Source organism: Drepanopeziza brunnea (genome assembly GCF_022702325.1).
Source record: "Drepanopeziza brunnea f. sp. 'multigermtubi' strain 214-2 chromosome Unknown ctg1, whole genome shotgun sequence".
Taxonomy (NCBI): Eukaryota; Fungi; Ascomycota; class Leotiomycetes; order Helotiales; family Drepanopezizaceae; genus Drepanopeziza; species Drepanopeziza brunnea.
Genome location: NW_027094064.1, coordinates 2,082,057 through 2,096,002, shown reverse-complemented (window position 1 = coordinate 2,096,002; position 13,946 = coordinate 2,082,057). Strand labels below are relative to the sequence as shown.

The following is a 13,946-nucleotide window of genomic DNA, read 5'->3' as shown; positions in this document are numbered from 1 at the left end:
ACCAATACCACCTTAAGTGATTATATTACACGCGCAGATATTGATTTACCGTACCTTCCGTATGCAGGCACCCGATACAGCCCCCCACCCAACCAACGCCCTACCACCCTTTCCACCCCCGCCCCAGCCCAACGCCAAATGCCATTCCGTCCCGGTATCATCAATTTACAAAAGAAATTTTGTCTGTTTGTTCAGGTGTAGTAATTAGTAATCGATGATTACGATAGCGCACCACCAAACGGCGTGCTCTCCCTCAAGTCCGCTACCAAATCATCCACACTCCCCAAATACCTCCCCAGTAACCCCTGCTTCTCCTCCGTACTTCTCGTAACGCCGCTCTCGCTGTCCGCCCGCCCCCTGCCTTTCGCCTCTCCGTTGAACGCGCCGGCTAGTTTGCTCGGACTGCGCTGCAGCATGGCTGGCACCGAGACGGTGCTGTTGGCAGACGGGATAGACGGCGTCTCGGGCATGAGGTAGAAGTAGAGAAATTCGACGAGCTTCAGCTTGACCTCACGGGTCGTCTCGCGCGACTTGAATAAGGAGGTGATGGTGAGGAGCCCGTCGAGTTCCTCGAAGGTACGGGTGTTGAGAGGGGTTTCGATGAGGGCGCAGGCGAGGGTGATGATGGTCGCGGATTGGATTGCTGGGCAGTTGATGGGCTCTAGGAGGTCGAGGAGGTGCTATTGCAGCGCGGTCAGTACATAAGTACGTAGATATAAATTACGTAAAACGACGAGATGAAATTCCAATACAATTGGGCGCCCAGGGAATCAAATGTGAAACGAACATTCATGTACAACTCCCTCGAGAACAACGACCGGCTCGGCGGATGAAGTAACAGCGTCCCTTGGATCAGATCCAGCGTTTGAATAATCAACAGGTCATTCTGCCCATCGTGGCTCTTCCCCAGCAACCGATCCAGGGAGTTCACCAGCCGCATGGCCACGTTCCACTCGAACCCATCCTGCAGTTTGAAGAATTCCCTGAAGGCTGGGTCGGCTCCCAGTTCGCTCAGGGTCTTCCGCGGCTGTGGTTCCTTGCCAGGGTCGATGACGGAGCGGCGCTTCTCGGACGCTGGAGGGGGGAATGAGGACGAGAGGCAGATTTGCGCGAGGAGTCCCTCGACTTGTCGCAGGCCTTTGCGGATCTTGAGCTGGTCGTAGGAGGAGAGGTTGTCGAAGGACATGGAGAGGAGGGCCTCCATGGTTGCGATCGGGTTGGCTGGCTGTGAATGTAATGTTTGTTTGTTTTTTTGGTGTTTTGTTGGATTTTCTCGGGGGGAGAAGAGAGAAAGGGAGAGAGAGAATAAGAGAGATGTTGCAACAGAGAGAGAGAGAGAGAGAGAGAGAGAGGGGAAGGGGAGTAAAGACCAGGCAGGAAAAGTATTAATACAAAAAGAAAGAAAGGAAGGGAGGAGTTGAAGCCGGTGTTTGTTTTGGTACAACGCGGTATTGTCAAAGCTTCGCGAGCGCGAGCGAGCGCTTTGGTGACTATTTTTGACTTGTTAAGTCAACTTCCCTTTGAAATGGGAATGGGATGAGACTTTGTTTGATGCCCGATGCTGGCACGGCAACAAAGTAGATGGCGTTTCAGTTCGCCGTGTGTGGCTTATCGGCTTATCTTAGCGTAGCCCCGCTCTCGGCTCTCGGCTCTCGGCTCTCCCCTACATTGAACCTTGGATTTTGGATTTTCGACTTTGAACTTTGTATACCGTACCTATGCACCGGTAAATGCAAGCAATGGGTGTTTCCTTTCAATGTCAGTGGGAGTGACTCGAACCTGAACTTGAACCTGAACCTACGAAAGAAGCCCGAGACATATTTTCTTCTGAATAGGTAAGTACTCACTCTATCTATCTATCAGTGGGAGATCGAATATCACCCACCCCGCCATGCTCACCGCATTCCAACCCGGATGCCATTCCATCTCCCCTCCAGCTCTCCAGCTCTCAAGCTCTCCAGCGGATCGGACCTATGGGGCACTCTCCTCCCAGTGCCTCTCATCGCGCCCCATCTCGGCGCATTAATTGACTTCAGCACACTTACCAATACCAATACAAATACCAATACCGATACCGATACCGATACCACCACCATTACCACCACCAAGACCAACACCCTACCATGTCCCAAAGCAACCACACCTCCCGCGGTCCTTCCTCCCCAATAACCTTCTCCCCCTCCCCGTCTTCCTCTCCTCTGTCGGAAAGTCTCCGTTCCCCCAATGCCATCCCTCCTCGAACCTCATCCACTGGCAGAAATAGCCTCAACCACATCGCCTCAAAGCCTGTTCTGCGCCCCGTCCCCGAAGGCGACTGGATCTCCCAGCGCAAACGCTCCCTCCCCAGCACCACCTCCCATCCCCCTTTGAATCCTGCTATCCAGTCCACCGGGGCGTCTTCTGATTCTTCCAAATACTACAAGAACGACATGGCCTTCCACGGGAAAGGCAGCTGGTCCGACGAGAAGGAAAGCGTGCTGCTGGGCCCCTACGAATACCTGTTCGCGCAGCCAGGCAAGGACATCCGCGCACAGCTCATAGCCGCATTCAACGAGTGGCTGGAAGTGCCCCCGGAAAGTCTGGAAGTCATCACGCGGGTAGTTGGTATGCTACACACTGCGTCCCTGCTCGTCGACGACGTTGAAGACTCCTCGTTGCTGCGGAGAGGGCTGCCGGTGGCCCACAGCATTTTCGGGACGGCGCAGACAATCAACTCGGCGAACTACGTGTACTTCGTCGCGCTGCAGGAGCTGCAGAAGCTGGGGAACGCGAGCGCAATTTCCATCTACACGGAGGAGCTGCTGAATCTGCATCGCGGGCAGGGTATGGATCTGTTCTGGCGGGATACGCTGACATGCCCGAGCGAGGACGACTATCTGGAGATGGTTGGGAACAAGACGGGGGGGTTGTTCAGACTAGCTGTCAAACTAATGCAGGCCGAGAGTAAGACGTCAAAGTGCGTAGTCCTCCCAGAAAATTCCATAATTTCTTCTTCGTCTACTTATGTACCAATTAAAAAAAAAGAGTGTGTTAGAGAGACATACTAACTGGGTGAAAACAACAGAGACTGTGTCCCCCTAGTCAACCTCATCGGAATCATCTTCCAGATCCGTGACGATTACCAGAACATCTCTTCGCCAGAATACATCCAGAACAAGGGCCTCTGCGAGGACCTAACCGAGGGCAAGTTCTCCTTCCCCATCATCCACAGCATCCGTGCCCGGCCCGAGAACATGGTCCTGCTCAGCATACTCAGGCAGAAGACGGACGATGAGCAGGTCAAGCGGTACGCCGTGAGCTACATGGAGGGTACCGGCTCCTTCGAGTACTGCCGGAAGGTGCTCGGGACGTTGACGGAGCGGGCGAGGGTGCTGGTCGGGAATTTAGACGGGGAGAGCCAGGAAGAGGGGGAAGGGTCTGTACATGGAGAGATGAAAGCGAAAGCGAAGACGAGGAAAGGCGAAGGTGTACTGAGAATCTTGGATAAAATGGCCGTCTAAGTTTAACCAACAGCAGGTCAGGGTGGGAAGCCTGTAGGCACGACGTGTGTGGATACCATATTCTGGCATATGGATAGATGGCTAGACAGGCGACGACAAATCACGAATGACTGACTGAAATGATCTCTAAGGCGTTCGGCGCGAGGCCATCAGCGATATGATATCCTTTGTTTACCTACTTACATACTCGCGCTTCAACTTATTTACTTACTTACGAACCAAACTTCTAACGAACTTACCTGGCTAAACTCGATCGACCAAAAGTATACCATGACACCCTATACATACATAGCAGACGGATTATGATTGAATGAAATAGATAATCGAGAATGGTTCTTCTTACAGCTTTAGCCAGCCATTCTATCCAATCTCCTCTCCACTCTCCCACCCCCAGCCCGCCACAAGAAGAACATACCGGTAGACATAAGCTGCTCTCTATCCTTTCTAATTCACGCACGTTCTTCCATTCCGACGCATCTGTTCCGCCTACAGTTTCATAAGGTTCCGTCTTCTCGGTTAAAAAGGAGGCTTGTTTACTTTCAAAAGTAAATAAACCCGACTGACTGATCATACAATACAATTACAATGCGCTTCGAGTCGGTTCGATTCAATTTTCTGGAATTCAAGATCTGAATCAGAAGAAGAAAGGATGACTCTCGCTCTCTCATTACTTCATAGCACACATCTCTTCACGGTCCGATTCCCATCCCCCATCCCTATCCCTCATCCCCATCCCTCTCCTCCCACCCTCCCCTTCCCAATTCCAGAAGTCCACATAAAGAAAAACTCATGATATCTATAACGCCATCCATCATCCAAACATTATGAAACAGTCAGTCATAACCTTAACAATCTGGATTTAAGCCATGGTAGCCGTAGCCGCTCTAGCCCGCTCCAAGTTCCTACCAGCACCGCTCTTCTTCCCCGCGCCCGGTCGAGCGAGTGTGTATTTAGCAAACGCGCGAGCGAGAGCCTTCTTGCAGCTGACCTTTTGACTGCCGACAAAAGAGTCGATCGTGACTGCGATGGCGCGGTCGACGTCCTGGGAGGACACGTAGTCGGAGAGACGCATGCGGCAGAAGGCTTCGCTGATGCGCATGATAGCTTCCAGGTGACGGATCTGGAGTTGTTAATTTGGAGATGAGAAAATACGGTGATGGGTTGACTTACGGTAATCGGATAGGCACCAGTCGCCAACGACTCCCTCCTCATATCGGCAAAAAGCTTTGAGACCTTCTCCTCGTCGATGTTGTACAACTTCGGACTACATCTCTCTCTAGCGTAGAGGATAAACTTTCGCAAAAGCTCTTGTGGGATCTCGCCTTCTTGCTTTGGCTCGCCTCCATTGGCTGCTCCTGAATCTTGCTCAGCTTCCATTTGGCTCTCAGTAGGTTGCGAGCTGGGATGAGAGCGGCCGTGGGATCCAACGACAAATCTAGCAAGTCGCTCATCCTCAGCAGGATCGACAGTATCCCGAACCACGCAGAGGATATCGAAACGAGACAAAATAGGTTCTGTGAGCTCAACATTCTGAGAGAAAGGAATTGTAGAATTGTACCGGCCACCGATAGGATTGGCAGCAGCGATGATACCACAGCGAGCTTGCAGGGTAGTGACGATTCCAGCCTTCGAAATGGAGATGGTTTGTTGTTCCATGGCTTCGTGGATGGAAGTTCGATCCTGGTCATTCATCTTATCGAACTCATCGATCAGGCAAGTTCCTCGATCTGCAAGTACCAGGGCACCGCCTTCCAATGTCCACTCGCTAGTCAGAGGATCCTTTCGAACGCTGGCAGTCAAACCGACGGCGCTGGCTCCTTGGCCGGTAGCAAATACAGCACGATGGGCAGTCTTCTCGACATACTTGAGGACCTGCGACTTGGCAGTTCCAGGGTCACCGAGAAGCAGAACATTGATATCTCCACGAATATGGTGCTTTCCTTGTCTATCTTTGGCGACACCACCAAACAAAGAGAGCGCGACTGCAGTCTTGATATCTGTGTGGCCGTAAATACTGGGTGCCATGGAGTGGATAATCTTGTCGACGATTTGGGGATCACGGGCCAGGGCTCGGATCTCTTGCTCATCTTCCTCGGTAAGTCTAAAGCCTGCGAGTTGATCGTGAGATTTGACAACGTTGTTTGCCTCAAGGATAGTGGCAAAAACAGGGAAACCATTCTTGTTGTTCAGCTGAGCATCATAGTTATTACGGTAAACACCAGTGACCTCGATCTCTTCTCCTGGCTTAGCGCGGTCGATAAGATCCCACAGTAGGATAACTTCGCGGTGACGAGGAAGACGACCAGCAGGCACAGTCCCGGGGGATTCCTGGAGAGTGAGCTTCTGATAATTGCGGTAGACTGTCTTCTCGGAGTTGAGATTGAAGGGTCCCCGCGATTGGCAATTCTGGCAGTAAGAGATTTTGACTTCCACGTTGGACTCCTGTTGGAAAGGACCAAGTCTGGTACCGCACTTGACGCAGTCGAACATGACATATTTCAATTGCGGGAACACTCCACTTCGTCGAGTGACCACGCCACTAACTCTGACCAGACAGTTCAGGTGGGTTTGACGGAGTTGGCGAAGAGTGTAGTGAACTGGAAGGTCCGAAATGCGAACGTGAATCTCGGAGTGGATTCCTTCGTAGTCTGGGTAATGAAGAATAGTGACTTCCATGGCAACCTCATCGAACAACTTGAGCATTTCTCCAGGAGCATTGGCCAAGAAGTACGCCAAGATGGCTTTGGATTGAGCGAGATGATCGTAGGAGACCTCCAGGGATTCTGCGTTGACTTCTCCCAAAGTTCTGATACGGCTACCGTAAACCGAAACTCCATGTTCGTCGGTGTACTCTGTCAAGAAGGCCTTGAATTCGCGCTTGATGGTTCTTTGGACTGCTTGCTGAGAGACCCACTCAACCAGACTAGAGGCTTTGACATCTTGAAGTGTTTCAAGAGAGAGTTCCTCTTCCATAATGTCATCTTGCATCTCCTCATCCTCATCTTCGTCGTAGTGATGGCGACGTCGACGGGGTTGCGCGGTCAGGTCAAGGTCACCCTCCTCATCTTCATCCTGGAGGAAAGCAGCTGGCATGCGTCGTTGACGAGCAAGTTCACGGTCTCTGCGGTTTAGGCGTGCCTCAAGTCTTCGTCTGTCTGCGCCGTCGAGAGCCTCGTAGTCACCCTCATCGTCGATATCTCTCTCGTCATATCGGTCATTCTTGCGGGACTTGTAGTCGTTTTCAAAGTTACCCCCAAACAGGTCAATTCCGTCTTCGTCCTCGGCCATCTCGTCGACATCATCGATATCCAGCGCAACGTCCTCTTCGATATCGTCATCGTCATCACCACCATGTTGAATTGAAAACGCAGGGGGTGAAGATCGGATGTCTCCAACAGGAGAAGATGCTGCACCAGCATCCGAATCAGGCTCTCTGGAGCGCTTACGACTTCTACCGGCTGGAAGTCCACGGTTGGCAGAAGACATGCTTGCTCTCAGGGGAGAACTGTTCTGAAGCGTCAGAAGCTGCGCAAGAAAAGGGGATGTTAAGATGAGACGTGGATTTAGAAAGGGACGTTCGTATCGCACCTCATGATGTACCAAGTGTTATGACCCGTTGATCAATTAGAAGGTTGTGAAGGTGACTGATTCTGTGTTTGGAGATGTTGTGTATGCGAGGAAGGGGGGTGGAAAAGAGATTGAGGACGTCAGATTCTGGTCGCGGTCTCTTCACGCGTTTCGCGTACCAGCTAACCCGATTAGGTTGATCTCGCGTAGAGTGGTTATCAAGCTCCGCCGCGACAACGGTCCTCCGCTCTCATCGCTTCCACATCAAAACACCCAACATTCTCGAAAGTACCGTATCCAGGCCCGTCTCTCACATTATGGACGCCCCCCCGACCACCGACTCCAGCTTCAGCGAGCAGCCGAATAGCTCAGCCAGTGGCCCGTCGCGAACCCAGAGCTTCTCACAACAGACGGACAGCTCTCAAACCTCCCAAACTGCAGCCGAGTAAGCTCAAGTCTCGCATGTAATCAAAGAACCTTGGCTGATGATGTATGCAGATTCATCGATCGCCAGCTCCAACTGGAGGCCGAGGCGCGCGAAGCTCTCCCATATGTATGTCGCACCATCATGACCTTCCGTCGCGCATACTGATTCCGCGCGCAGAAATTCGAGAAATGCACACAGCCCATTGGAAAGCTGCGCCAGCAGATTTTCTCCTGCCTCACGTGTAATCCGCCCCCAGCGAATCCTACCGATCCGTATACGGCCGCCGGAGTTTGCTATTCCTGCTCCATCTCGTGCCATGGCGAACATACGTTGGTCGAGTTATTCAACAAGAGGGACTTTGTTTGCGACTGTGGAACGACGCGTTTGCCGGCGACTTCCCACTGCTCGCTGCGCATAAACCCCGAGACAAATACAAAGGGCGGGATTCATTCAGAGGAGCCTGCTCCTGAGAATACTTACAACCATAACTTTCGGAACCGATTTTGTGGCTGTGGATGCGACTACGATGCTTACGCGCAGAAGGGTACAATGTTTCAATGTCTTGGCATCGGTACTGGTGAGACCGGAGGATGTGGCGAGGATTGGTGGCACCCTGGCTGTCTAGTAGGACTTGGGCCAGACTGGGACGAGAGTTCAGGACGAAAGCCCAAGAACGAAGGATTCCTGGAGTCTATTGTTGAGGTTGCTGAAGCAGTTGTGGATGAGAAGGAAGGAGAGGCGAAGGCCGCTACTACCAATGGAGATGCATCAAAGGTCCCAGCGGATGTTATACCTGAAGTAGAGGACGAAGACGAGGATCCGCCACTTCCTCCTGGGTTCCCGGAAGAGGATGACTTTGAAGGCTTTCTCTGTTATAAGTGCGTTGAAGCAAATCCCTGGATTAAGTTTTACGCAGGCACACCTGGCTTCCTACCGCCCGTCTTCAGACGCAGCACTGCACCCTCTCCAGAGACAGGAATCGTCGCCAAAACCGAGGAATTGATTACTTCAGTCCTTCCAACCAACAAGAAGCGTAAAGCAGACGACGACGGAGAATCCAGTTCATCTAAGCGAGTCAAGGACGAGGGACCAACTGCCAGCAGCGAACCGTCAACCACCGACACTCCCGCAACAACCGTCGATCCCATCCAAACAGAAGAGGGCAAACCCCCCTGCAAGCTTACCACTCTCCCGCCGCCTCCCACCGGTGTTTTCTCCCTCTTCTTCACCCCCGACTTCCGCACCCACCTCTGCCGCTGCCCCTCCTGCTTTCCACTTCTAACCCCGCACCCACAACTCCTCGAAGAGGAAGAACTCTACGAACCCTCCGTCTCCTCCTCCGAAGACGGCGCGGGCGGCGGTAGCACCGTCGGTTCCGGCTCGATCTACGACCTCGGCGAGTCCGCGCTCAAGAACGTGGATCGCGTGCGCGCCATCGAGGGCGTGATGGCGTACAACCACCTCAAGGATAAGCTGAAGCCCTTCTTCCAGCAGTTTGCCGAGAGCGGACAGGCGATCAGCGCGGAGGACATCAAGGCGCATTTTGCGAAGATGAGGGGCGACGCGGAGGCTATCAGGGATGCCGGACAGGAGGCCCAGGTTGCGGGTGATAGCAGGAAGGAACAGGGTGGCTTTTGAATATGAACAGGTCCATGAGCGAATGTGTGGGTTTTATCTATTCTTATCCTATTTCCATATGACTGGCTGCGTGTATCTATGGTGGTATGTAAGATGTTGGGCTTGGGGCAAGGGACGGGGAGGAGCGGGTGTTACAAGGGAGAGGAAATGGCTGGGCAAATGGGATATGGCTTTTAGTTTATCTGACGGAGGGGATAACAACGGAAGCCTTTTCTCTACCAGTATCTGGAAGAGGAAGAGAGCCTAGTGCTATGCACGTTCGGTTGCATACGGGAAGATTCCGTGTCTGTTGATGCGAAGCACGTGGAGAGCGATGTAAATACTCATATGTAGTAAGCCGGCTGTGTTCTTTACTCAAGCTCTATCCACATTCCAGATGTTCTCATAACTCATAAAAAAAGTGTGCAGACATCCCGACCATATGGAAATGTTACACGCCCTTCTCGCTTATTCCGACCTCTTCTCGACGCCCCCTTCCATCCCTCTGCAATCTACAGGCCACTCCACCAACTCGTCTTCCCAACCTCAAAGCCAGCCTTCAGAGCACCCGCATCAGCACTACTGCTCCCCACAATGACCTCGTACGCGCCCTTCTCCATGATCCACATGGCGCGGATCTCGTCCCAGAAGCTGGCCGCGTATTTCGTCTCGACGGTGATGTCGACGCGCTTGCTCTCCCCGCTCGCGAGTTGCACCTTGGTGAATCCCTTGAGCTCTTTGAGGGGGCGCCGGATGCTGGGCGCGTGCTGGCGCGTGTACAGCTGCACGACCTCGGCGCCGGCGACGGGCCCGGTATTAGTGACCGTGAGCGTGGCCGTGATAGTCGTGGGCGTCTGGGCGACGGAGAGCGAGGAGTAGGTGAATGTGGTGTAGGAGAGGCCGTGGCCGAAGGGAAAGAGCGGGGGGAGCTCGAGCTGCTCGTACCATCTGTAGCCGACGTAGATGTCCTGCATCGGTGTGTTAGTCTGGCTGGTTGTTGCGTATTGGGGGGTGCGGGGCAGAGCTATGAGTTTTGATGGTGTAGGCTCCCTCGCTTGATAGTTCAGAGAGGGGCAGGGGCATGATAAGCGAGAAACAAACAAACCTCTCCGTAGAGTGTGCGACCACGCTCCGTTCGGTAGCTCAGATAGGCGGGGTTATCTTGAAGGCGGACGGGGAAGGTGAGCGGGAGTTTACCGCTGGGATTGACGTTGCCGAAGAGAATATCGGCAATTGCGTTGCCGGTCTCGTTGCCGCCGTACCACTGGGCTAGTGTAAGATGGTGTTTCGCTTGGGGATTGGGGAGCTTGACTTACGGCATGGACGAGAGCGTTGACGGAGGAGATCCATGGCATGCCTACTGGGGTACCACTTTGCATTACTACAACCGTCGATGGGTTGGCGACTGCAACAGCGGCGATCAGTGCATCCATGTGACCTGGAAGAGACATGGTCTCCCTATCAGAACCTTCCGTCTCCCAGTCGGCCTATCAAATATTAGCTTTTCCAACAACATGTGTGGGAGACAACATACATTGAGGCCAGCGACAATGATGACTTGATCGGCATCCTTTGCCAAAGCAGCCGCGCGCTTGACCTCCTCATCAGCATCAATGATCTTGGCAGCACCGATTCTGATGGCACCGCCTCCAAAGAGAACACCGCTTCCTTGATCCAGCTTAGAAGCAGGAGCACTTGCAAACTCAACCTTCACATGGTAAGATTGTCCTTTCTTCATGGGCAAAACACCCTTCTCCTCCACAGTGCCACAGTTGAAAAACATCGTTCCCTTGGTTTGCTTCGTTTCATTGTCGATCAACAATGCTCCATCAATGTACAGCTTCGCTGCACCGTAGACGCCGAGTCCGATCTCGAAGTCTCCATCCTCTTCGGCTGTGAAGGTTCCCTCTACATCTGCGTACCAGAGGGCTTGCTTGATGCCGGGAGCGTTGTAATCCATCAGCAAGAACTCGGTCTTGGTCAGTGTGATCTCGTCAACGCACTCCCGGTCCTTGACCGAGGGAGGTTCGTTGTATGCGCGGAACGTCACACCTGGCTCACCGTTCTTGGCCTTGAGTCGGTCACCTAAAAGTGGAAGTTCTTTGTGGGCATAGCATCCGACGGTGTAATCGGGAGGAGAAGTAAGCTGAGCACTTATCCCATCGAAAGGGGTGACGGCGTAGTAAGCTGCAAGCGAAGCAGACCCCCCTCCATGGTAGTAGGCGACCTTAGCATTTGGGCCAATGATCAAAGTCTACCCAGCTGAGTCAGCTCGATCTTGAATGGGGAGCTTTCGGGCTACTTTACCTTCTTATCCTTGTTCAGGGGCAAGATACCCCCCTCGTTCTTCATCAGGACCAGAGAGTCGGCACCAATCTTTCTTAAGAAAGCAGCCGTCTCTGGGGTGTTAGCTGTCTTCTCCTCGGCATTCTCGGGAATTTTCGAATCCGCGCATCGGTTAATAAGAGTAAGAACATTTCGAACTCGCTCGTCAAGGACGTGTTCTGCAACCTTGTTGGCACTAACGTCCTGGGTCAACAAATCGCCTCGCCACTTCGTAGGACCTGGCATTTCCAAGTCCAGTCCGGCATTGATGGAATCAGAACATGAATATGTTCCCCACCTATGGGTAGGCGTCAGTCAGTCAGTCGGTCGGTCAAGAAATAAATAGCCACATGAGTGATTCGGAAATCAATCTTGTCATACCAGTCACTCATTACACAACCTTCCCAACCCCATTCTCCCCGTAGCATATCTTTCAAGATCTTGGGGTTCTCGCTGACATGCACGCCATTGATTTTGTTATAGGCCGTCATGAAACAGCCGGGATTAGACACCTTGACCACCAACTGGAAAGCCAGCGCGTAGATCTCTCTCAGGGCCCTCTCGGTAATGATGGCATTCGTCCCGTTCCGCTCGTGCTCCAGGTCATTGCACACAAAGTGCTTGATGGTAGCCACCACGCCGGTATCCTGAATCCCGTTGCACAACGCCGCGGCCCCAAGGCCCGAGAGAACGGGATCTTCACTCAGACTCTCGAATCCTCTCCCTCCTAGCGGTGATCGCTGGATGTTGATGGTAGGACCAAGAATCACGTGGGCACCCTTGGCCTTGCTCTCCTCCCCCATCAGCGCACCGGCTTTGCGGAGGAGGTCAACGTCCCAGGTCGCACCGAGACCGGTTCCGCATGGGAAGCAGGCTGCCTTGACGCCGTTGAAGAACCTGGTGCCGCGGACACCATTGGGTCCGTCGGAGACTCGGATTGCCGGTATCCCATGCTTGGGGAGGGGAACTGTATGCCACCAGTCGGCACCTGGGGGATTGTTGCCTGTTGTCAGTATCGAATTCGAAGCATGGAGGATGAGGATGAAGGTGAGGGTGAGGGTGAGGGTGAAGAGGAGGAGGGTCGACGTGAGTGAGGGGAGATGTGAGGTGCGAGAGACAGACCTCCTAGTAGAGAAACCTTCTCGACAACGTTGAGCTTCGCCAACAGTTCCTCGACATCAAATGTGGCCGTCATGTTGCAAGATCTGACAGTTGATTCACTCACACGAGGCCTGACAAGAAAGAGAAATGGTAGAGAGAAGGAGAGGGATGTAGTGGCGGATCACGATACGATATATAGGTGGATAGATAGATAAGGGACATATCCGTATGAAATGTGTTTATATACCTTACCTATACCTACATATATATGTACTGTACCTATAGATGGTAATGTCAAAAATCCTGTAAATTCGGAATACTGCCGGATTACCTAAGAGGCCTAAGAGGGAGGGGCAATGTATGCTGTATGCACTCTCCGCTCCGTCCGTGTTCCGTAGGTGACTAACTCTACTCTGTATACTCCGAACGGAAGAACCCAAAGTCCATTCGCAGCCGCAATTGGCCGAACAATTCCCAGGGCGGGGCCCGTGGTTCCGTCCCGAAGGTGGCCCGAAGGTGGCCCGAAGGTGGCCCGGAGGTGGCCCGGTCGCCCGCTGCGGGGTTGCCCTGGCCCGTCTGCCAATTGCGGGCGGGGGGACGACCGGGAACGACGGTGATGCATGCACATGAGAAGATACGACGAATACGATATCTCCAAACCCGGAGATTTGCCGGAGATTTGCCACAGAACCGAGACTCCCCGCGCGCAAGTCAAACCTTCCCCCCAACAGCCACGGCGTCGTCACGAGGATAACAATCACAACTACCGGTACCACAACCACAATCATATCAACAGAGCTAAGCAAAGCACCGCGCCTCCAAACTACGGAGGTGGAGGTCGAAAACCATCTACGGTACAGTACAGTACAGTATTGTACTTACTCGACGGAGATATGCAATAAATAGATCGTCCATACACGCAAGATAATAGAAGAAAATGCTCGGAATCGCAGACCTGTGACTTGCCCGCTGCTAATTAAGCTGTCCTGTCCTGTCTATGCTCTCTCGGTCGTCACGTTGATCATCCGTACGAAGTACAATGTACTACTATTGTCAACAAATCACGAGTGCTGACACTTCAAGACCAGAACTGACTTCTCAACGTACAGTAAGCAATACGGTTTGGTGCAATAATGATATGTTCTTAGGAAACTCTCTCATCACTCTCACCCCCACCGTCTCAACTCTCTCGCACAGCACCACTGCCCCCCCGTCCCTCTCTTCCCAAGCAGAGCAGGCAGAGAATAAACACTCCCCCTCCAGTACCATCCCTGAAAGCCCCTGCCAGACTCCTCAACCTCCGGCACAACCCCCCTCGCACCAGCCCACTTCCAAACACCCTCAAGCACAACGACCAAAACCCCAAGAACCAATTTGCGCAACTCCGTAGCCCAACCCCCTTCGCCAAA

The 13,946-nt window shown here is 53.0% G+C and overlaps 5 protein-coding genes across 5 annotated transcripts; 2 read left to right on the top strand and 3 right to left on the bottom strand.

Moving 5' to 3' along the window:
• Window positions 1–218: 218 nt before the first annotated feature.
• On the bottom strand, window positions 219–1,204 carry L3040_000365 (uncharacterized protein; the record flags this gene model as incomplete). The annotated part of the gene is made up of 2 exons (XM_066155123.1): window positions 219–680; window positions 725–1,204. 2 exons carry the CDS (start codon window positions 1,202–1,204, stop codon window positions 219–221), a joined length of 942 nt encoding a protein of 313 aa, XP_066013176.1.
• Window positions 1,205–2,123: 919 nt separating this feature from the next.
• Window positions 2,124–3,500, top strand: L3040_000364 (uncharacterized protein; the record flags this gene model as incomplete). The annotated part of the gene is made up of 2 exons (XM_066155122.1): window positions 2,124–2,943; window positions 3,082–3,500. The coding sequence occupies 2 exons, from the start codon at window positions 2,124–2,126 to the stop codon at window positions 3,498–3,500; spliced, it is 1,239 nt and encodes a 412-aa protein (XP_066013175.1).
• Window positions 3,501–4,359: 859 nt separating this feature from the next.
• On the bottom strand, window positions 4,360–7,093 carry L3040_000363 (uncharacterized protein; the record flags this gene model as incomplete). The annotated part of the gene is made up of 3 exons (XM_007292517.2): window positions 4,360–4,620; window positions 4,671–7,005; window positions 7,089–7,093. The coding sequence occupies 3 exons, from the start codon at window positions 7,091–7,093 to the stop codon at window positions 4,360–4,362; spliced, it is 2,601 nt and encodes an 866-aa protein (XP_007292579.2).
• A 291-nt stretch (window positions 7,094–7,384) lies between these two features.
• Window positions 7,385–9,132, top strand: L3040_000362 (uncharacterized protein; the record flags this gene model as incomplete). The annotated part of the gene is made up of 3 exons (XM_007292518.1): window positions 7,385–7,512; window positions 7,566–7,620; window positions 7,672–9,132. 3 exons carry the CDS (start codon window positions 7,385–7,387, stop codon window positions 9,130–9,132), a joined length of 1,644 nt encoding a protein of 547 aa, XP_007292580.1.
• A 491-nt stretch (window positions 9,133–9,623) lies between these two features.
• Window positions 9,624–12,631, bottom strand: L3040_000361 (uncharacterized protein; the record flags this gene model as incomplete). The annotated part of the gene is made up of 7 exons (XM_066155121.1): window positions 9,624–10,079; window positions 10,217–10,375; window positions 10,428–10,598; window positions 10,646–11,365; window positions 11,419–11,734; window positions 11,818–12,424; window positions 12,559–12,631. The coding sequence occupies 7 exons, from the start codon at window positions 12,629–12,631 to the stop codon at window positions 9,624–9,626; spliced, it is 2,502 nt and encodes an 833-aa protein (XP_066013174.1).
• Window positions 12,632–13,946: the final 1,315 nt, after the last annotated feature.